Source organism: Prionailurus viverrinus, chromosome D2, assembly GCF_022837055.1.
Source record: "Prionailurus viverrinus isolate Anna chromosome D2, UM_Priviv_1.0, whole genome shotgun sequence".
Taxonomy (NCBI): Eukaryota; Metazoa; Chordata; class Mammalia; order Carnivora; family Felidae; genus Prionailurus; species Prionailurus viverrinus.
This window is the reverse complement of record NC_062571.1, coordinates 47121917-47144640: the sequence shown is the minus strand read 5'-3', so window position 1 is coordinate 47144640 and position 22724 is coordinate 47121917. Positions and strand designations below refer to the sequence as shown.

Sequence of the window (22724 nt, the reverse complement as noted above, 5' to 3'; positions counted from 1 at the left end):
TCCCTTGGCTTCCTGGTGTCTCCCCATCTACATACATCTACATAGCAGACGGTGCAGGAGTTATCTCTGCTAGCTGAGAATTCATCAGACCTGACTCAGCCCCACGAGTCTGTTTAAAGTTCCGCCCATCCCTCTGGCCTCTTCATGGGGAAGATCAGTCCAGTTATAGCAAACAGAGAGGCCGCCTGCCCTTCGAAGCCACATGCCCCAAGGGACCTTCTCCGACCCTCATGTTGCCAGGTGACCTGGGGACGCTCACTTTTTTCTGTTATGTTGATGGGGGGTGGAGTGGTACCTGCCGCCCAGCCTGTTCCCTCCAACCCTCCCGACACTCTTGGGAGTCACCTGACTTCCTCAGGATCTTGGCCCGCTTCCGCAGCTGGGCCAGCAGCAGACCCAGGAGACCCGAGTCCCGGAAGATGTCGGTGAAAAGCAAGTCCCTGCCGGCTATCCTGAGGACACTCTGCAGGGCCACGAGGGCGCAGGGTGACTCGGGGCTCTCCTTGATCAAGCACTGCACCTTCCGCAGGATTTCATGGGGCACATAATGCAGCTCGAACACCAGGGCCTCCAGCAGCTGGAAGAATTGCTTTTGCACCGGGGCCGGCTTCAGGGGCACAATCTCCACGAACTGCGAGATGGGCTGCAGGGTCCACTCCAGCAGGAAGAAGTTGCGGGCGTTCCAGACCCACATGGTCCTGATGGCTGACAGGACCTTGGTGCAGAGGACAGGGTTGCTGGCTTTGTGGAAAACATTCTGTAGGACTTGGAAGGCCTGAAGATTCTTAACAGTCACCCCTGGGGACAAAAGGAGGGTTAATCCTGCAGGTCATTTCTCCTGCCTGTGCCTAGAAATACACAGTGGCATTACCACTGGGAAATACCATTCGGTTTCTATTTTCTAGCTCCTGTGGGTAAATGTCTATCAGAAGTCCAGGAAAGCCAGCTGCCCAGAGTGTGAGCAAGGCTGGAACTGCATTGTCCAAGATGCAGTGGCTCACCGAGCAATGGAAATGTGCCCACTCAACTGAAATGGTCCATGCGTGTAAAAATACACACTGGATTTCCAAGATACAGCACAAGGAAAAGAACGCCAAAATAAATGCCATTAATACCTATTTATATTGACCCATATTGAAATGGCAATATTTTGGATATATTAGGTTAAATAAACTACATTATGAAAAAGAAACTATTTTTTCATATTTTTTTTTAAATATGGCTACTAGACCGTTAAAAATTATGCAATAAGTCTAGCGTTATTGGGCAGGGGTGGGCTGGAGGGTTGGTTTTAATCAGTTAAAAACAAATGATGTTGGGGTGCCTGGGTGGCTCAGTCGGTTAAGCATCTGACTTTGGCACAGGTCATGATCTCAAGACTCGTGAGTTCGAGCCCTGTGTCAGGCTCTGTGCCGACGGCTCAGAGCCTGGAGCCTGCTTCTGATTCTGTGTCTTCCTCTCTCTCTGCCCCTCCCCCACTCACACTCTGTCTCTCTTTCTTTCAAAAATAAATAAATATTAAAAAAATTTTTAGGGGAGGCTGGGTGGCTCAGTCGGTTAAGCGTCTGACTTCGCCTCAGGTCATGATCTCGCGGTCCGTGGGTTCAAGCCCCGCATCGGACTCTGTGCTGAGAGCTCAGAGCCTGGAGCCTGTTTCAGATTCTGTGTCTCCCTCTCTCTCTGCCCCTCCCCCACTCACACTCTGTCTTTCTTTCAAAAGTAAATAAATATTTAAAAAAATTTTTTTAAATAAATAAGTAAATAAATAAATAAATAAAATGTTAAAAATTACTAAGCAAAGTCAGTATCTTTTCTAGACACTTAGTTAAATAAAGATATCTCCTGAAGCCATCCCCTACTTTCACTCCATCAGAGAACTCCTTGCCTCCAACCCTCTCTGCCTCAGCCCCCAGAGATGTTCTGAAACTCACCTCTGGTCCAGACACTTCACTATGTATCTGCTGGAGTTCTGTCCAGAGGCCCTTCCTGAACTGGCCCTACAGTCTTGCAGCCTTCACACTCCGGTCATTTTCCCAGACCCCAGATGTTCGTGGTCACCATTTCTCTCCCCAGGCAGTAATTTCTGCATTTAACCTTTCTCCTTTTCCTTCCTATCTAGGCAACTCACTCTTAGCCTTGAATGGGGCCTTCTGTGCACGGTTTCTTGACTAACCTAGACAGACCCGACCCACCTGTCTGGTGTCACCACTGTGCCTGATGCATTGATCAGCCAGTTATGGAGGAGATTCTGGTTCAGCGTATGTGTGACAGTCTCTACAGAGAAATTTTAGGGAGCAGATACCTGCCTGGTCACACGGGTGCCTCACATGGAACAGAATGGCTGCTGCACAGAGTTCATCAATCAATCAATCAGTCTCAAAGAACTGAGGAAGCCTGACTCTGAGCCCGGGGTGGCTGTTTCAGGGCCATCAGCCCTTGTATACAAGCCCATGTTGCAGAATAGGTCATGGCAGAGGCGGGGGTGGAGACCATTACTCCCACCATTACTCAAGAGGGTCTTTGCCTTTGTTAAGCAAAAATTTCCTCTAAATCCCACCAAGACGCCTAAAAAATGTCTACAAAGGAGAGATTTTAAATCCATAGGTAATCTCCGCAAAGGAGTGACAGAAGCACTGACAGGTGCCAAGTGTTGGTTTCTTCACAAAGAGTCAGGGAAAGACCTGGGTAGCATTTGTCAGGGCACAGTGCCAGCCTCTGCCAGGCCCCCAGAAACACAAAATGACCCACCAGAAGCCTCGTGATGGAACTTGAAGCCTTCCAGCTGAGGGTAGGTGATGCTATCAAACACCTTCAGCTCTGACCTCCCGCAGGTCGTCAGCCACACCAGCAGCTCGAGGAGCTCCTCCAGGTGGGGATCCACTTCACTCTGTGCCAGTGCATCGTACCTGCAGGGACAGACGAGGCCAGCTCCCTGGACTTTGTGGACAGGGCAGCCATGTTTGCTCATGGTGCTCCTCCCAGGGATGCAGGGCTAAACCCACCCCCAAAAGACACATGCACAAGAAGAGCAGGGACGCCCTCAAAATGGGAGATCTGATATTTCAAGTGGGCAAGCAAATGTCTTTGGAAGTAACCCAACTGTATTAGACTTCCTTATGCTTATGTCAAGGTGGAGTATTGTTGCATCTTTAGCTACTTAAGTGTAGATGAGCCACCTTTCTCTTCTTGTGGAGAAGGGTTTCTCTGTCTCTCAAGTCTTACTCGAGCTCTGCCATGTCAAGAGCAAACGTGCTTGCAGTATGATTTCAGGTAAGGCAGGAAAAAAAAAACCCAATGAGCTGAGTTGGGTCCTTCCTGATACTCCTTGGAGTAGGCTCATTTCCCCCCTCCTGGCTTCTACAAGAAGTCTGGAGAAACCCAACCACCCATTTAACCAAAGAAATGTTCAAGAACTGCTATGACATGGACCTCCATGGGAGCAGTAGCCAGTTGGTCATGGTCCAGACTAATGTAAAACGTGGCAACCCCATAGGAACATTTATTCTTAGTGTCCCTTTGGAGGAAGGCCCTCAAGGTACTGTCATTTAATCACATCTTTTTGGGGCTTCGGTCTTCTCATCCAAATTACCCCTCTAGACTAGAAATCTGGCTCTTCAGTGAAGTCTGTGAAACACAGTGGTAAGCCACATCCCATGCACGAGAAGGGCTTCTCATATTCATAGAGCAAAGCACAAAGGAATACATGTAGCCCTGCCCTTAACCAGCTTCCCCAAGAGCAATGAAGAAGTTGAAACAATCAAGGAATTTCTTTGATTTCCATCTCTTGGCTCATCCACTCCTTAGACCCAACCTGAATATAATGTGGCAAGGCAGAGTGGAGGAAATTAGTCCTGACCCAGATCAATGGTGTCTTCATTTGGGTTTCCAATGGTCAAGTATTTGAGAGAGAAAAGGTAGTTTATTTGGGAATTGAAGCAAAAAATACTACCGGGGCAGAGGGCCTGAGAGAGGGAGAGGAAGGAAGCCAGTGCAGGAGTATTATAGAGCAAGCACCTTGTTGGACAACTGGAGTTTAATGCTTTGGGGGGCTCTGGGAGGCAGGGTAGAGATATCCCGCCCAAGGGACAACTTTACTGGGTATTTATCCATTAGCTCCAGCCAGTCCTTGGTTGAGGGCTGCTTCTGAGGATTGCTGCCTCCTCAGCAGTTCAAGCCAGCAGGTGTGCATGTGATAATACAATCCAATGAATTTGGTAAAATTGTTATTGCAATCCCCATCAGTTCTCAAAGGCAGTGGCTCTCAAATCCTGATGCACCTTGAATTATTTTTGCAATAAAAGTCTCTCTGGCCATGCTCTATGGAAATCTGTGTTTCAGAAGAAGCTTCAAAAGCGCTTCCTCCAAAGCAACCCAAATGATACTGAGGACCTAGACGTTGGCAGTTTCTTCCCCACCAGGTACAACCACTTACCGAAGTAGCACTTTGAGGAGAAGAGGGTAGCCCTCCCCATTCTCAAACTCTAGGAACAGAGCCGAAGAGACGGGATAGGAGTCCTTCACAAAGCCCAAGATGAGGCTCACTGACTCGCTCACCTTGGGAGCAGGGAGCGTGTCTGCAAGCTTGGAGAGATTCTGAAGGGAGAGTTTGATGCAATCCATGGCTGCCAGAGGAAAACAACCCTGTTAAGTTTGGAGGCAATAGCTTTTCTGCCACGGTCATTCCCTCCCCACACTCCGTTGAACTATCTATATCAAGATGTAAATGAGAATTAATTCAAAGCCCTTTCCTGCTGGGTCTTGAATCAAGAAGTCTTCCCCGCGGGAAGTGTCACCATTAAGAGCCACACTGTGCAGACCCAGATGGAGAGGAGACAAAACAGGAAGAGGAAGGAAGCCTCCTAGCTCTGCTCCTAATTCCCAGCATGCAGGAGAGACTGGGTCCATTAGGTAATAGGACACAAGGTGAAAGACCTGGGTGTTGAGAAAGACAACACTGGAGACAGGCAAAAATTAGCTTGAAAAAAAAGTTCAGGGAAGGATCTATGAATATGTAAGAAGGTGAGGGGCAAAAAGACAGTGGGTTTCAGCTACTAATATGTCCAGGGGGTTGGCACCCAGAAGTGCAGGCCACCGGGGAGGAGGAGGAAGACAGGGCCAGCTCATTTGTGGCCCTGGCCTTAGAACTTGCTGGTTTCCCAGAGCTGTGAGAAGTCAAGGGAAGATCTGAGTTGGAAGAGAGATGTCATTGGATTTGCATTTTGATGGATCACTGTTTTTAAGACTCTTTCACCGGAAGAAGCCTCTTCTGAGTACCAGGAAAGCCATGCCAGTGGATCAGGAAAAGTGTCTATGAGAACTTGAGACAGCACATGCTCTGTCCCTCAGCCACAAGGCTTCAGACACGCCCCAGAGTCCACATGCCGGGCAAGGCAGCCCTAAGAGCCATGGGCTTGGCAGCTAACTTCCAGGCCAGCCCTTATTCCAGACCTTCTCCTCAGCCTGTACGCCCATGGAAACCACCCAGTCCCCTAAGGGGGTCCTGGGCACAGTGCTCCAGGCAGCAGGCTCCCCACTGAGGTGGGAATTTTCTTTTCTAGTTATTGTCTTGGACGGCTAACAATAATGACACAGTGAGAGAGCCCTGTCATCAAGACACACAGCTTTTCCTCAGGGGTCTCTGGCTCAAGCCTATGGGGGGGTACCGGGCTGCTGAGCCTCTTAGGACCAGCTCAGCTCAGGGTCATTGCCACTGGGCCCTGGCCTCATGGGGAGCCCTGAATCCCTAAACTGGGGCGACTTTTGGTCCTGGGCTCAGTTACAAGAGGGTGGCGGGCTTGCTGAACCTGCTCAGCTGTCACCAGGTGATGCCGTCTGTTATGGGACACCCCAGAAAGAAGGCAGATCACAGGGCAAGGGGTTGCTATTCCCATTTTACAGATAAAAGAACTGAGGCACACAGGCACGTACGTGCCCAAGGTCACTCCACCATGAGAACAGGTGGACAGAGCTGGTGTCCACACCCCAGCTATCTGGCTCCAATATCTATGGCCTTAACCCCTGCATATGCTGCCCAGAGCAGAGCCGAAAGGAGATCGGGCATCTCCAGGCTTAGGATGTTTGTCTCCTCCTGTTTGTGAGCTGGGGACCTAGGCAAGTTCTTGCACGACTCTCAGTCTCCGTTTTCCCCATCACAAAATGGCATTAATGTCCATCTCAAAGAGACCGAGGAGATGCTATACAAACTATCTGCTGTGTGTCTGTTTGAGAGTAAATGAGTTCCCCTTTCCTTCCCTCCTCCAGTGGAGCACCAACATAAATAATAAAAGCACTTTCACGAAGGAAACCAAGCAAAGAGTCGTCTACTGGGCATAGGTGGGCTTCCGTGAAGACCCTGTTTGTTCATCTCTTTTTTGGTTCCAGGGTCTCATTGTAGAAAGTGGGCCCGTATCCCACCCCTGGTCTCCTGGGGTCATACCCTGCAGGTATTCAATGATTCCAAGGTGCTGGGCCTTGGAGATTGCCCTCAGCACACAGAAGGTGGGCTCCTTCCAAAAGCAGCAGCTGTGCTCCCAAAGACAGGTAGTGGCAATCACTAGAGATTGGAGCTCATTTCCTGACAGAAGTCTCTCCAGCCCCTGAGACTCACTGCAAATGTTCAGCAACATCTGGGGAAGAAAAAAAAAAACAAAACAGATGCCTAGTTAGGAAGCCTCCTTCCTGTAAGTAACAGATTTCTTCCCTTGTTTTCCAGAGCTCTGAGGATGTGTCTCAGTGCCAAGGATGGGTCGTATGGGTCACCTTCTGCCCCAGAACAGCATGGTCAGCGGTGCCCCCAGAAAAGGGTGACAGAGCTTGGGCTAAAGTCTGCACTCCTAATCCTATGCAAGTAATCAGAAAAACAGAGAAGCGTTTGACTTAGAGAGGTGTCCTGCTACATAGACACGCAGGGAAAAGATGCCATCAAAGGTTAAAGGATAGGATTAACAGAACCCAGTGTTATTTAAAAAGAGATGTGTTCCCAGATCCCTGGTTGGCAGTCAAACTCTACTTCTCATAAGATTATGAGACTGATCCTCTAACTTCCTATCTGGACCCTGTGCCCCCACCCATCCAGCCTTTCTATGGCTGCCAGAGGGACTTCCAGTACCTTCCTGCCACTTGGGGTAAATCATGGCTCACAGAGTTCTGCACAGACTAGCCCTGCCTCCTCTCTGACGTGATTGTGTGCAGCCCTCCCTTTGGCTCTTGGTGGTCTAACCGGATCTCCTTCAAGTTTGACATATATGGAAAGCTGCTTCCATCTGAATCCATTAGCCCCTTCTAAGCATAGGGACAGAGTCCAAGCTGAACAGTCATAGAGCCAGGCTCCAGACCCCACCTGCTGACCTTCCCAACAGTAGCCATGGCCATGTAACCCTTGGCTTGGATGGCCATTTCTGCGCCTATCCCCTCTCCCCCCGCCCCTTCACATCGCACTCCAACTTTCAGTTCCTGTTTCAATGCCATTTCCTCAGAACGGTCTTCTTTTATGCTCTCCTATAAATCAGGTCCCTTTGTCCTCATTTCCCAGCACACTTGTCACTTTGCCTTCAGAGCACTTAAAAAAACGGACACAGCTCTCTAATTACGTGATTATCTCCCTTGTTTGGCTTCCCCAATTTTCTGTCACCTCTGGTACGATGCTTGCTGCTGGAACCAGCAGTCTGGCACAGAGGAGTATGTGGGAGGAGCTCACATATTTTGCAGAATGAAATAAGGAAAACCCTAAGGAATACAGACATGCCCCACGGCTCGCATTCTACCCATTCAGGGGCAGAACCATGAAGGCAGGGCTGCACCAGTTCTCTGCGGGACACTAAAAGCCACGTGGTAAAGACTTGTCAAAGCGCCCAGTACCGCAACCTGGCCACCACTTAGAATATAGTTTATATACAGATAAACGATGCCTGAGTTTCTAGCAAATGCAGCTTAAGGGATAACCCACCATAAGTAAGCTTGTGACATAACCTCTGGTAATGAGGACTCTCGCTTGAGAATGAGTCTAAAATGGATATTCATGTGAACGTGCATTTACAATGCACAAATGCATTTGGAAATTCACAAAATCACCTGCTCTGTGAGCCACTGCCTGAGGCACTGGCCACACAAAGATGAGTAGGACTTATGGCCCTCCTTACCCTCCTCCCAAGGTGTCTTCCTCCAGAGAGGCAGGAGGAGTTTTCTGGAGAATAGAGCATCCTGGGAGCTGAGAAAGCAGAGCTGGTCAGTAAGGGGCAGGAAAGGAGTAAGAAGTTATGTTAAAAGCTACTGCTGGTAGTCAGAGAGGATAGAAAAGATGGGTAAGGACACCAGGAAATTGCATTTGATGCGTAGTGGCCTGAGATCACTTCTGGCAGGGGGAAGGAGGTGGCCTCACAAAATGGTCTTGGCAGCCGGATTCCCAGGGTCCCAATCCCAGCCCCGCCCCCCACCCACCGACTACCTCTCTGACCCCAGAGCTATGTTTACTCACCAGGCACTAGTTTGCATGGAATCAGAATTGTAATACTACACACATCCTGGGATGGAAGAGAGGGATCAGGGAGGGGACAGATGTGAGGCTATGGCACAAGTGGGTACAGGGAAGGACTTAGAAAATGTTGGCTGCGGTTATGCAAGTGCGGTTGGCGTGCTTGCCCTCCAAGGAGGCAGGGGCCAGAGACAGGAGGTTCCAGATGCTGGGGAGGGGCGGGCAGGACCCAGGAACACAGCCTGGAGGAAGTGGACGAGGGGGCCAAGTGGACAGGGAAGAGGAGCAGCACACTCTTCTGGGGGAAAACGACAGAAATAGCGACACAGGGATGAAACGAGATGGAAAGGGGAGAACAGACATTTTCCAAATGCACAAGATCCTGGCATTTGCAGAGAGCGTGGGGGTCGACAGATGAGCTGGCTCTCCAGGAGGACAGAGCGGCTTCAGGACTAGGGCCAAGAAGGACGGAGACACCTCCAAGAAGCAGAGCGGGGTCTCGGCCCAGGGGTGTGGAGCCTTCCTCTGACTCACCTGCACAAACATCCTCTGAACTTGAACATCATTCTCTAAAACCTCCTCCTTTTCCAGAGGAAAGACAAAGAAGAGGTAAAGGCACTTCAGGAGCAGGGCTGGAAGCCCGGAAGCAGCAACTCTGCCCAGCGTCTCCTGCAAGAGAAGAGCAGACGTGACCCACGGCCACAGACCCAGGGGAGCACTCTTCCAACCCAGAGCGGCACTGTCTTTTAGCCAGGAAGACGGGTAAATCATGTCCTCTCTGTGGGCAATGCACTCTCACGTAAGAATGGGGACAATCACAGGACCCACCCAGAATGGCTGTGAAGATTATGTTTCTGTGAAGTATACACTAGGTGCTCGATAAACACGGCATCTTTTGTAAGACAAACAACACGAAGGAAGGAGAGGAGGAAGGGAGGGAGGGACAGGTGCAGAGCAGAAAACAAAGGCTTTCCTAAATGATCACACTACTGATTTGGGTAGTTGCCTCTGGATTAGCTACAACCTCCACCCACGTATGGAATTATGTGCGTGGGAGCAGGTGCGGCATTAATCTGAAGCATACTGTCCACCCAATTTCCCGCCCAAGTGACTAATGTGACAGATATGGTGGCAAACTGAGAAAAAGAGAGAGGAAGAATGCACAGTCTGGGCCGGAACCAGGAATATAACGCAGGCGGTCGGTCCTACCCTTCCCCCTAAAAGCTTCCAGTGCAGGGTAACGTCGGCCCCTGTAATTGATACCTGGCTCTGCTGTGACCCTGCTCAGGGTGGCTCCCCTGTCCTCCATGCCGCACTGGCTCCGCTGAAAGCCAATTGCCTATTTGTCTCATTGCTTTTAGGGCTGGCTGCTCACAGTGGAAAACAAGCCCTTTAGGTTAATTTTTACTACCGGACTGTAAATAGTCCTTCCCCGGAGGGCAGAAAAGCTCCTTCTCTGGGCTTCAGGCTGCCGTGCTGAGGGAGGTCCAGGCAGTGCATGCAGAGGAAAGGTCACGTGATCCTCCCTGCCGGTAACAACTGCACACTGAGCTCCTCTCACACCTCCGTGCACTGTTTCAGATGCCCAGCTGATATCTGTGTTCACTGTTAGCCTCGGGGTGGCCGTGCCCCTATGTGGCTCCCTCTTGTTCCTGATGCTGAGCACTGGCACGTGGTGGGCACTCTCACCAGACAAATGAGTCTCTGGGTCTGCCCTGCCCGGGACCTCTGGCCATTTCTGCTGATAGCCACAGCTGCCGGGGACTGCTTCTGCCTAAGAGGACGCCAGCCATCAGCAATCCACTCGCAGGGAAGCACCAGGCCCCCAGCTTCACGGTGGAGGACACGTACACAACCAGGATGGGGCACCGGTGGGAAGGGAAGAAAGAGAAGCCAGCCTCATATGGGTACCATCTCCAGGCAGGCATGGGACAGGTGCTTAAGGTGGACTCCCTCCGTCTGAGCTTAGCAGACGGCAGTAAAGAGCAGTGGCTCAGAACATGGCCTCTAGAGTCAGACATTAGTCACAGAGGGTGCTAACTAATGTGGCTTCGCAATCTGACTCAGAGGGCTTGGGGGAGGATTTATTGACCTGCATGGGACACACTAGCCTTGGCCCGACACGGAAAATGGTCCATACACATCAGCCATTGTTAATCCCTGCCCTGACCCTAAGTCAGAAAACGAAGGCATTACCACCGGTCCTAAAATTAGCCACACAACAGAGTCACAAGAGGTGACACAATTTGCCCAAAGTTACACACAGCCTGTCAATGGAAAAAACAGGATTCGAATGTGGATTTCAGATGCTAACGTTCCCATGTCCTGTATCAGAAGGGAATTATGGCAGGAGAAATGACAAATCAGTATCATGGGGGAAAAGACACTCGAGATGCGTCCCTGCCCTTTGCTGGGACTTCCGCGGGACATGGACGAGGAGCTCCCAAGCTGGGGCCCATGGGACCTGGAACTTACCGAGTTTGTCCCCGTGAGCACATACACCGACTTCAGGAGCAGGTAGCCATCCTGATCCACGTCCCCTTTCCACCGCAGCAACTGCCCCGCTGCCTCCCTCGCTTGCTCTGGCAACAGCACATGAAGGGGAGAGCGTGTCACCAGCGGGCAGTGCGGTGACCTGCCCACCCAGCTCTCCCTCCACTTGGCCTCCTTCCCCATGAGAGGTGCCTTAGCATCCTTAGGGGACTTCTGTCTCCTTTCCTCTCCACAGTGCCTTCTGCACCTATACCAGATAGCTCACACTCCGCCAGATTAATCTGCCTGGAGGATAGTCTTTATCATGTCACTATTCCTGTTCAACAACCTTCAGTGGCTCTCCATTACCAAATAATTGCAAGCTCCTCAGCTATTGGACTTCTCACAATCCAGAATCTTCGCCCCACTTGCTGTGTCCTCGAGCCCCTTACATTGCAGAGACACCTACATTCTACACTGTGCTCAAGATTCTCCTTCTCCCTAGAACTCCCCCCTGCCCCTCAGCCCCTGGGTTCACTGTGAAACTCTGCCCAGCCTCCAGGGGCCAGCCCTAGGAGCAGAAGCATGCATGTCAGGAGACCCCAACACAGAAAACATGTTTGTCTTTGACTTCTGTGTCTTTTCTGGATCGAGCTATTCATTGAACACTTGGGTGTCACCTTTTTGCTAGCACCCTGTCCCAGAGACCCTGGTCCTGTGTGTGTGTGTGTGTGTGTGTGTGTGTGTGTGTGTGTGTCCCTTCCAAGAGCAGCAGGGCTCTGCTGGTCCCCCTTCCCTCCTCTGCTGGCCTTTCCCTTCATTCCCAACATCCTCAGTGGCAGAAATGAGCCTGTGGGGTTCTCTGGAAGGCACCACTCCTACTCCACTAGAAAAGCAGAGAGTGGGGGCGCCTGGGTGGCGCAGTCGGTTAAGCGTCCGACTTCAGCCAGGTCACGATCTCGCGGTCCGTGAGTTCGAGCCCCACGTCAGGCTCTGGGCTGATGGCTCAGAGCCTGGAGCCTGTTTCCGATTCTGTGTCTCCCTCTCTCTCTGCCCCTCCCCTGTTCATGCTCTGTCTCTCTCTGTCCCAAAAAAAAATAAAATAAAACGTTGAAAAAAAGAAAAGCAGAGAGTGGCTTTGCAGAAGTCCCAGAAGGAATATGCAGGGGTGTTTTGTCTCCATAAAGTGTTCTCTTACCTGCAGGCTTTCCCACAAGTGCCTTCTGTATTTCTTGGGCAAGCTGGTTAGAAATATCTTCTGCTAGGCTTTGGAGACTAGGAAAGGAGATGATCCCCACAGAGTTTTCCCAGGCCTGAAGTGCAATCAAAAAGATTCCATCAGAGATGTCAAAGCTACAAAGCAAGGCATGAGAATCACCTTGCCTCTCTCCCTGCCAGCCCAAACCAATGAGTCAACTCGCTGTCCCAGGTGTAGCCCAAAAGTCACTGAATCACCTACCCTAACAGCTTCCATTCTATCCCTACCTAGTTGCTATGAATTCTTCAACTTCCATTGAGCTCCAGACCCATATCCAACTGGACCCTGGGTGTCAGCCCCTGAATTTGTGCTCTTGAAATGTCAAATACACATAATTGAATCCATTGCCTTCCTCCCAAATCCGCTGCATCCTGTCTCAGTGAATAGTTCTACCAAGCACCCAGTTGCCCTCATGGGAAATTCTAAGGTTAATTTCCTGGGCCCCCTCTCCTTCATGTGCCTTAGCCCATCAAATACTACATCTCACTGGTTCTCCTCTTGCATGTTTCATGTTTCTCAGACCTGGTGTAGATATCTTAGGTTTAGTCATGCAATTACTTCCTTTAACAAATTCTAAAGAGTGGGATTACAAGTTGCAAGCGTGTGCTTTCTATTTATTTTTTTTTTTTTTCAGTGTTTTGGTGAACATTACCAACTCATTCCCCAGAAAAACTTTACCTGATTATCCTCTCCAGAGGCTCCATGGGAGAGGACTAGTTTCTCTTCACCCATTGGGCACTGTCATACTTTTTCATTTTAAGTGAGAAAATTTACAGAAGAAAAAAATATCTCATCTCAGTGGAAGTCCTGTGACTACTAAAGTAAATGAAGACTTTTAATGCTTCTTGAATTGCCTACTTTTACTCTTAGCCTATTATTCTATTAATTATTTATTTAAAAACCAACTCTTTACATAGAAAAAATGTTAATCCTTGGTCCATAATAGTCTCATGAGTTTTTCAAATTTATGATTTTGTCTTTTAATTTGGTATTATTTGGTTTTGCTCTACAGAAAGTTGAAGTTCACGTGAAATGAAATTTCTCAATCTACTGCTTTGTTTTCTGGCTTTAGTCCCAGGCTTAGGAAGTTCTTTCAAGTCCAACTGGTTGTTGCCATTTTTAATCTTTTTCTTTTTGTTTTTTAATTCTTTACAATTCTTTCTTCTCTGCTCCTTCTCTATCACCATCCTATCTGGTCATCTTTTGCCTTGGACTTTTTCTTTTATTGGTTAGGATACTATTTAATAGAAGTCATTAATTTTAAAATTCCGCCTGGGATGCCCAGAATTCTCTCCCCATCTGCTTTTCCTTAGAATCTTCTCCTTTGTTCTATTGTGTTGTCACAGGCGGAGTTTACCAGTCCCAGGATGAGGAGAGCTCTCTCCAGACCAACAGTCAGAGCGGAGTGACTATTCTTGGCACAGGACTTGAGTTCCTGGCAACTTCGCCCTTCCCGGTTTCCCACCTTTTCAGGAAGGGAGGCTGCTGGGTGCGTTCCTGGCAATTAGTGGCCTCAACAAAATACACTTTTGTTGGACTGCCATCCACTACTGCTCCCACTGGCCAGCCACATTAAATTATATCCCTGCCCAAAGCTGTGACTGAGTTTTTTTTCAGCTGAGATCCTCCTTCTAGAAAAGGTGAAGAAAGCATCAAAATCCCAGAAGCAAATGTGTCTCCTTGCTGTAGATTCTATTTTTATCAAAAAGTAAAAACCTTTTAGAAATTTTTTCTATACTAAAAGATGCTACATACAAAGGAAGCAAGACACAGATTGAGAAAAAATATTTGCAATGCATATAACTGACAAAAAAAAATAGTATCCCTACAAATTAATTTTAAAAACCCTAATTTGTTAAACAGGCAGATGAAACAAGGAACTTATAAAAGATACAATCAATAGTGAATTACTAAGAACGAGGAAAATGCAAATTAAAACTACAGTGAGATAGTCCTACTTTTCAGGTTGGTGAAAATGTAAAGCCTGACAATGACAGTTGTGGGGAAAGTTAAGTGACCAGGAAACCCCCATGCTCTACTGATGGAGCACAATTTGCTAAAAGTCCCTTTGAAGAGTACTTAACCCAATCCAATAAAGTTAGAGGGGGACACATCCTATGACCCAGCATTTCCTTCCTAAGTATATTCCTTATAGAAATGTTGGCACATGTGTACACGGAGACATGAACACAAAATGTTATGCACTCTATTTGTGATTGTGTAACACCGGAAAAAATGAATGTTCATCAATAGGGCAATGAATGAATAATGTGTGGCCTATGTATGTAAGGGTATTACATAGAACCGAAAAAGAAACAGAGCTACATGTATCAATACGGATAGATCCAGAAATACAATGTTGAGTGGAAAAAGCAAGTTGCAAAAGTACATTACAATCTGAATCTAGAAAAACCTGTGAGTCTACATATAAATTTCACACTAATATCTCTTAGGATTATTAAAATGTATTCATATCATTGTGTAATTTGGATATATATTGGATATATACTTGGATATGTGTAACACATACCGTATCCATGTAATATACTCAATAGGTATGTATATGTATTATATATAATGTATATATGTATATATAATATATATAGGTGTGTATATATGTATATATACACACACACATATATATATTTATATATATATATATATATATATAAATTCCCCCACAGGGAATAACTCAACAGGATGTGGGTTTCCACTAGGAAAGGGCAGAAGGGGAATGAGCTCTAGAATGCATGCATAGGTGGCTTTACTTTATCTGAAATGTTTTATTTCTCTTCTATGGGTAATGAGTACATGGATATTTATATGTGGATATAAATATCCATATATGGATAACTTTTTGTACCTGAAATTTTTTTGGTTCTGCCCTATAAATGGACAGTTGCCCCTTTCCTTCGTAATTAAAAGAGAAGTCCATCAGAACTTTGCTAAAACTACAAACATGCTAGGTGAATGTTAAACACTACTGCACACAGTAGACCTGCAGCAAATATTTGATAAGTGAGCACATGAGTATCAAATCCACAATATGCAGATTGATGGGCGAATGCATCGCATGCTGGTTTCGTGCCAAGTGCTGAGCCTAGCACTTACTCGCCTTGTTTTCATTAATCCTTACAACAACCCTTTGAGATTGGTGCTGTTATGATTATTCCCGCTTTATAGAAACTAAGACTGAGGCAGGAGAGTCAGCCCAGAGAATCAGGTAAGCAGCAGAGTGAAGAGTTGAGTTATCTCACGCACATGCAAGTAGCATGTCCATGTCTGAGAAATTTATGGCTACCACCTAGAAACCAGCTATCACCTGGAAACTTGAATCCCTGGAAAGAAAGAATCAGTCCTTTTGGCTGAGAATTTCTTATAAGATTATTTCCTCCCCAGGACTGAGAACTCTGCTATGATGTCTACTAACAGATTCCTGTGCCTCCTTCCCTGCACTGGCAAACCCCTCAAAGACCAATTTGCAGGCAGTTGACTCAGAAGCATCTAGATCGTCTCAAGCAGTGGGATTCCTGCAGGCACTCCACAATAAAGTAAATTGGGCCACTGTGAGCTGAACAGTAATTGTACGCTCAGCCAGATTCTCCCAAGGCTCAGACTCCTTCCTGGGACCACAAAGGGCACTTCTGGAGGCCACGTTAACTCTTTCAGGCCACTGGGGTGCTGTTTGATGCACAGAGGCAATCATTTACAGAATGGTACCACGGAGACCCCAAAGAGTTAAGGCAGTTTCCAAAAGGACCTAATTTTTTTCCCAAACTGGGACTTACATGCTGAGAGAATATTGCTCAATATTTTTAAAATTTTTTATTTACTCACATTATCTAAGCTGCACCATCATGCCTTGTGGCTGTCTCTCACATAGAAGAAAGAGAAAGGAAAATGATGCTGTGGTCTCCAAAGGAAAATGAGGAATCATAAAAGCTCTTGAGGGGATGGGAGAAAAATCCAGCTTCAGAATGACAGAACCTGGCTGGTTTTCAAGGATGGCTGCAAGGTTACTATGTCCTCATTACCACAGAGTTTGGTGGTTTGGTCCTTAAGTGAGTTCAACATGTGTCAGAGACTTTATGTGAATCTCCCCTGCTAGTGTGACAAGGTTGACCCTCTCCTTTCTAAAAAATGATGTATCAAAACTTCACTAACACAACAAGAATGTTCTTTCTCTGAGATGGGAATAAACCATGTTGCAGACCCCACTTCAGGGCGGGTAGGTCAGGGATGGATAAGGAAGGGTACACGCCTTCACTGCCCCCTCTGGACACTACACTTGGGAACGATTATTGGTCATCATTATTATTCTGTTTAATGTTACTTCTTTATCTTCCATTTTCAGCTGGGTCCACATGTGGCTTCTGTGGGAATGACTGACCACACTCAATGGCATCAACTCCACACCACTGGCACAGCTGTTAGTCTAAGAGCACCTGTACATACCTGTGTATCTGCACACATGCATATACACACACGTGTACAAACATATGTCCAAGTACAACTGATTTAATGTTAATTCCAATCCCTCTGCACTAGGAAATGAATGATTCCCTCCACTGTTATCCACTGTTCTGGCTATAGACTGCTCTATAACAACCACCACAAAATTGAGTGGCTTCTTTTCTTCATGGATTTGCAGCTGGGGCAGCTAACGGGCTAGACATCCACTTGCAAGATGGCACATTCACATGGCTGGCGAGTTGGTGCTGGCTGTCAGCAGCAAGGTCAGGGGCTTTGGTTCCTTTACATATAGGCTTTTACTCAGGGCTGCTTAGACCTCCTCACAACATGGCAGCAGAGCTCTAAGAGTGACAAGTGACAGGAAGAAGAAGCTGCAAGTCTCTTGAAGCCTGGACCCGCACACATCACTTTGGCCCTATTCCATTAGTTAAGCCATCACAAATCCACCCAGATCCCAGGGGAAGAGATACAGATGCCATCTCCTGAAGGGCGCAGTATAGACTCATTCTCAGCATCTGTAACCTACCACATCCACAGCTCTCTCTCTTTTTCCCCATGTGTCCCACCCCCAGGTTGTCTGTCCCAGACAGTGAGGAGTCTTACACTAACTGCCAGGGTTCCCCTATCTCACTGCCCGTTTTCCCTCAAAGTACATATTCTAAGAACAATCTCCAACAACCACATCTATAGCTCTAGCTTTCCCCATGTCTATTATTGCCAACTATCTCCGTGCAGTGTGAGGACCTGAAGTGGTTCATTTTCCCCCAAAGCAAACTCAACCTAAAGGCCAGCAGGACCTACCCATGCTTGCTAGATGAATGCCTTCTTCTCTTGGTGTGAGATCCTATGATAGGAAGGGTTCTAGAAAGACCAAAGCCCAAGGCTCATGGCATGAAAACAACAGTCAACAAAATCTTTCCTAAAAACACTGTTCTGCACGCTAAGAAGTCATTAGCTCTGTGCTGCTTCCTGTGTGATGCAATAAAACCTCCCTGTCTGCAACCTCCTGGAGCTATCTAGACATCACATGTATAGGGGATGACATCCTTTTTGTACCCAAGGGGAATATCGGTACTAGCCAGGCAGAGCCATATGTCCACTGAGTCATAAGACAGGAAAAGAACCAAATGAGTTCTGCTCTACAAAAACCCCAGCACTGCCTGAGGGACCCCAGTGGTGAATGACACAGGCCTGGCCAGAGTGTCCAGGTTAAGTTCTGTTCCTTACTAACAACTAAGCGACTTTGGCCAAGTTATGCAACATCTCTAAACCTCTCTTTCCTCATTTACAAGGCTGGGATAAAAAATGGCACTCTCTTCATGGAGTTATTAGGGGGGCTTATAAACACTAAACAAAATGCCTAGTTTAGGTAATTAGAGTCTAGTGAATATTATTAGCGATTATCAGTGAAACTGATCACCTGCCCTGGCTAAGAACTCCTCTTTGACATATGGAGAGAATTGAGAGAGACTGGTGGGGGAGGAAAGCCTGTAGTTCTGGATGAGAACTTCCTTTCCGACTCATCCTTTCAGAGCCGTTCCTTGCCAGGGGTCCAATGCCCTGAAATTCCATTAGGCTTTTCCTTATTACCAATAGCGTATCCAAAATTTTGAGTGGGTTCACTTTTTAACAACCCCACAGTTGTTCTTCAACTTGGGAGGCAATGGGGCTGGGAGGTACTTCAGAGCCAACCAAGTGCATCCTTGTACTTGTCTAGCAGTTAACGCAGAGTTAGGGAGAACGTTGTCCACTGTAGGCTCAGAGGAATCAAACGTGAGACAAAGCCAAAGAGGCTAAAGGGAAGTTCTTTGGGAAGAAGATGTGAAAGAAGCAGCTCTGAGAGGGTCAGAGGCATTTGATAACAATGCCTGTTATCAAATCTCAAGACTCACCAGGTCAAGGCACATGGCAGCCCCTCTCCCTCCCCCACCTCTCCCCCTCCCCAGCACTCGCGCCTGTGCTCTCTCTCTCTTTATCTCTCTCTCTCAAAAAGAAACAAACAAAAACAAGAATATTCCAGATAATCTTAGTTTTCCTTGGGCCCAAAGTGAAAAGAGTCAGGTATAGAGAGTTGAGCTCCACCCAACAAAGAAGTCCAAGACTCTTTTAGATACACTCAGTTGTCTCAGAGCCCAATGGGGGCATGGTTACCATGACAACCAATGCATAACTAAGGCTTTAGCATAACTTTTGAAATTCTTATATTTCCAAGGGAGTTCTTTATAGGCAACCTTGAAGAACACTGTTTTGTGGTTATAAAATTCAGAACAGAGTGGTTTCAAGCTTGACCTCTTATACAAGGACCCATATTCCTAGTATATGGAATGTTCATAAGAATATATGGATGTTCTTCGTCATCAGATTTTATCTGCACTATACTGAAAAAAGAAAAGAAAAGAAAAGAAAGAAAGAAAGATAGAAAGAAAGGCAAAAAAACCCTCTGATCTTCCCCATGTTACTTTCCACTACCAACTTTTTTTTTAAGTTTATTTATTCCGAGAGAGAGAGAGAGAGAGAGAGAGAGAGAGAGAGAGAGAATTCCAAGCAGGCTCTGCACTCTGTGTGGAGCCAATGCAGAGCTCAACCTCACAACCATGATATCATGACCTGAGTGGACATCAAGAGTCAGACACTTAACTGAATGAATCACCCGGGTGCCCCCCCCAACTCTTAATTAAGAAGCCTGTGGTCTCTGGCTCTGGTGGGGTTTTATTAGTTACAGCTCAAAAGAAACAACAGGTTTGTAGACATGTGGGGCTTAATAAAAGAATATAGATTTTAAGAAATGATAATAATTCTGCTTCTGCAGCGTTCATCAGAGGTGAGCTTCAGGGATTTGAAACATATCAGATTGTGTTGGCAGTTTGGGGAATGGTGGAAATACTATCTCAAACTACACACACAGTTAGTATCCTAGAGGCTGGTAGAAAGGTAATGACTGTGCTCCCCATGTGCTGTGAACTTTACAATCATCACTTAATCTTACCCTCACAGATTTCCAGCAAAGTGCTATTGGTTCCACTTTACAGGTGAAGAAACTGAGGTTCAGCAGTATTTAATCATTTGTTCGAGGATGCACAGCTAATTAGCAATGGAGCCAGGACTTGAGACACCTGCTCTCTTTGGCCCCAAAGTCCATGTGTTCAACAATAGGGCCATTATGTCTCTAGTTACAAGAACAGGGCTTGGGAGGCATGAACCAATATCAAAGTTCAGTGATAGGAACTGCTTGCTATGCATGAGGCCACAAGCTCAAATGCCTACAGATCAGGTAACATAAATGAGTATTGTGTGTTGGGCGAAAGATATTGGGGAATGGGGGAACTGGAGAAAAAACTGAGAAGTAGAGACCATCTTCTGTCTAAAAAGGGTGGCCCTAACCCTCTCCACCCAATTATCAGTACTGCATCTACCAAAATTTTCAAGAGAAAACTGGAAATCTGATTTTCATGTTAAAACTTTCCATTTTGAAAAAAGGGCCACAAAGTCATTGTTAACCCCTAGAAGCCAGACAAAACACATTCTGGGTGTTATTTAGTATCTTTCACTCTGGACTAAATATTCCATGACAGTAAAACCTCTATCTGTCTTCTTAGTGCTTAGTGCTGGGCCCCAGGCCCCAGCACAGGGTATAAGAGCTTAATGAATACATGTATAACAAATGAATGAACTTAAAATCAACAACCTGGAAAGAGGTAAAGAAGGACCAAGCCCTGGCTCTTGAATGAGAGTCCTTTCCAGAGCTATGGCTGCCCAGATGGGTAGGAAAGAGACAAGGCAATGGCCAAATCCACTCACTTCCCAGCAAATTTTGGTGGGGGGCAGGAAGTGGCTCACACTTTTCCTTCCATAAAGCAAAGTTGACCTGAGAACTGGGGAAGACTCAACCACCCCCACCCCCACCCCCCCAGAAGCTAGGGTCATCAGGGCAGGGAGGGTTAGGAATGAGAAACCTGAGCTGTGTCTCCTAACCTAGTTCTTCTTTTCCTATACATTCCCTATGCTCCAGTTATCCAGTCTGTGAAATGAAACAGATGGGGTATAATAAGTCCAAAAGATGGAGGAAAACAATGAGTTAATGGGCAGTAAGCTACCTGGCAAAATTTTTTATAGAAAGACATGCCTAAGTGTTCAATGTATCCTAGAAATATGATCTCAAGAAGATTCCCATCTTTGGAGGTTCTCAATTATTTCTGGCTAATAAATTAGATGAGATATATCAACAAGGGGGTGTCCCAATAAAAACCTGCCAAAGTCTCCATCTGTCTTAGTCTAGTTTCAAATGTGAAAGGATCTCATAGTCTCTGAATGTAGCTTTGAATGTAGCTATATGTTTTCTTTTTAATAACCCCAAATCAATAGTCAAGCAAAAACTAAGTTCTCATAAAAAGTTTCCAACTCTGGGGGCGCCTGGGTGGCTCGGTCAGTCAAGCATCTGACTTTGGCTCAGGTCATGATCTCATGATCTCCCGCTTCGGGCTCTGTGCTGAGAGCTCAGAGCCTGGAGCCTTTTTCAGATCTGTGTATCCTTCTCTCTTTGTGCCCCTCCCCTGCTCACACTCTATCGCTCTCTCTCAAAAATAAATAAACATAAAAAAATTTTTTTTTAAAGTTTCCAACTCTGCGACTTAAACTCCAACATATGCAACTATAAAGCAGACCTCACAGGCAGCACCTTTGTTCTGAGACAAAAACGGGAATCTTTTGCACCCAAGCTGTCACCAGCTGCCACTGGCCAGAATGGTAGCCCAGTGGACAACCTGGGCTTCCCTCATGGGCCTGTGACCAGGTTCTCCCAAGCCCCACTGTTGGCATGCTGGTGTTTGAGGTTACCCACCAACTCTGCACCCCAGGAAACACATTCCTTTCCTAGCTCCAAAGGAGCTGGTCTTTCTCTGGCTCCTATGTTGGGATTGTGGTTGAACAATATAATTTTTTTAACTAAGGAGACAGTATTACTCAAGAGCCAACTGTCCTTTCCAACTCTTCCTCATCCTGGAGATGAGCCTTGCTTGCCATTTTTATTAAATAGCAAAACACTCCCCTCTAAGCAACCCACCAGGGACCACTTGTGATGATATTAAAACCACCAACTCCAGCTTCCGATCATCCCAGAAGTGTTCCCCAGAGCACCGTATCATCTTATGGTTTCAAAAACAAGAATACCGACCTTTAGGAACAGTGGGAGAAGATTCAACAGGCTCTGCTGATGTTCAGCCGGGCTTCCGTGAGCCAACTTCTGATATTCCAGAAACTTCCTTTCTAGCATCTCCCAGAGAGCAGTGGGACCAGGAGACTGGCCTCCATGTGGGAAATCAGGCTGAGCAACATCAGGCTGGCCTTCATTTTTGGAACCTGGACACTCAGCTCTGTCTTCAGCCCTTGAAACATCTTCTGCCTCCATGCCTTAGCAAAGCAGATCTGAATTCAGAACAAAAAACAAAAATGTAAAGTCCTGTCACAGCACTTCCCGATGAAGCTGATTGGGAGACAAGGTACTGTACTCATTCAGTTCAGTTCCTACTGAGGATGGTTCCTCTAAGAATCTGAAACTGACTAAAATAGGGAGACTTTTTAAAAAAGAGATTCTGACTTAGACGTGACTTATATTGACAATCTAACTTGTGCCAGGCACTGTTGCTGGGCTCTTTACACAGACTCATGAGAGCGGTGGGCATTCTTATTTTCTCTGTATAAGGAAGGAAACTGGCTGGGCCAAAGGCATATGGGCAGGTAGACATCCAGTTGAAAGGCAAACCGTTAACACCAAAGCTTGCTTTTTGTTTTTATTACATGATGCCGCACCTTTTTTAAAAAGCAAAGTAGAAGGGATATGCACAAATGCCTCACCAGTATTTGTACAAGCATGCAATTCTGTACTTCAGTTGTAACTTCCTTCTACCATATGAGTCTAAAAGGTTACAGGTTTTTCATTCTCAGCGTTATTTGCTTCACATTCAATATTTTTAGAGAGCTTTGTCCTCAAAAGGACTCTAAACCCCCATGCTAACTTAAAAGACCTCCTTTATTAGCACACACACGGGCGACTTG

The 22724-nt window shown here is 46.7% G+C and overlaps 1 protein-coding gene across 11 annotated transcripts in view; it reads right to left on the bottom strand.

Moving 5' to 3' along the window:
• The window catches only part of WDFY4 (WDFY family member 4), a 291014-nt gene that overhangs the window by 247423 nt on the left and 20867 nt on the right, over window positions 1-22724 (bottom strand). For all 11 annotated transcript variants that reach the window (XR_007145180.1, XR_007145178.1, XR_007145179.1 and 8 more), the window contains 8 exons: window positions 21844-22094; window positions 12141-12255; window positions 10946-11052; window positions 9005-9139; window positions 6437-6626; window positions 4433-4622; window positions 2749-2906; window positions 346-798 (listed from right to left, as the gene is read on the bottom strand). Coding sequence is in view for 7 of the 11 variants with exons in the window: in XM_047824339.1 (XP_047680295.1) it covers window positions 346-798; window positions 2749-2906; window positions 4433-4622; window positions 6437-6626; window positions 9005-9139; window positions 10946-11052; window positions 12141-12255; window positions 21844-22077 (1582 nt within the window). In the remaining 4 variants the exon portion in view is untranslated. The remainder of the gene's footprint in view (window positions 1-345; window positions 799-2748; window positions 2907-4432; window positions 4623-6436; window positions 6627-9004; window positions 9140-10945; window positions 11053-12140; window positions 12256-21843; window positions 22095-22724) is intronic.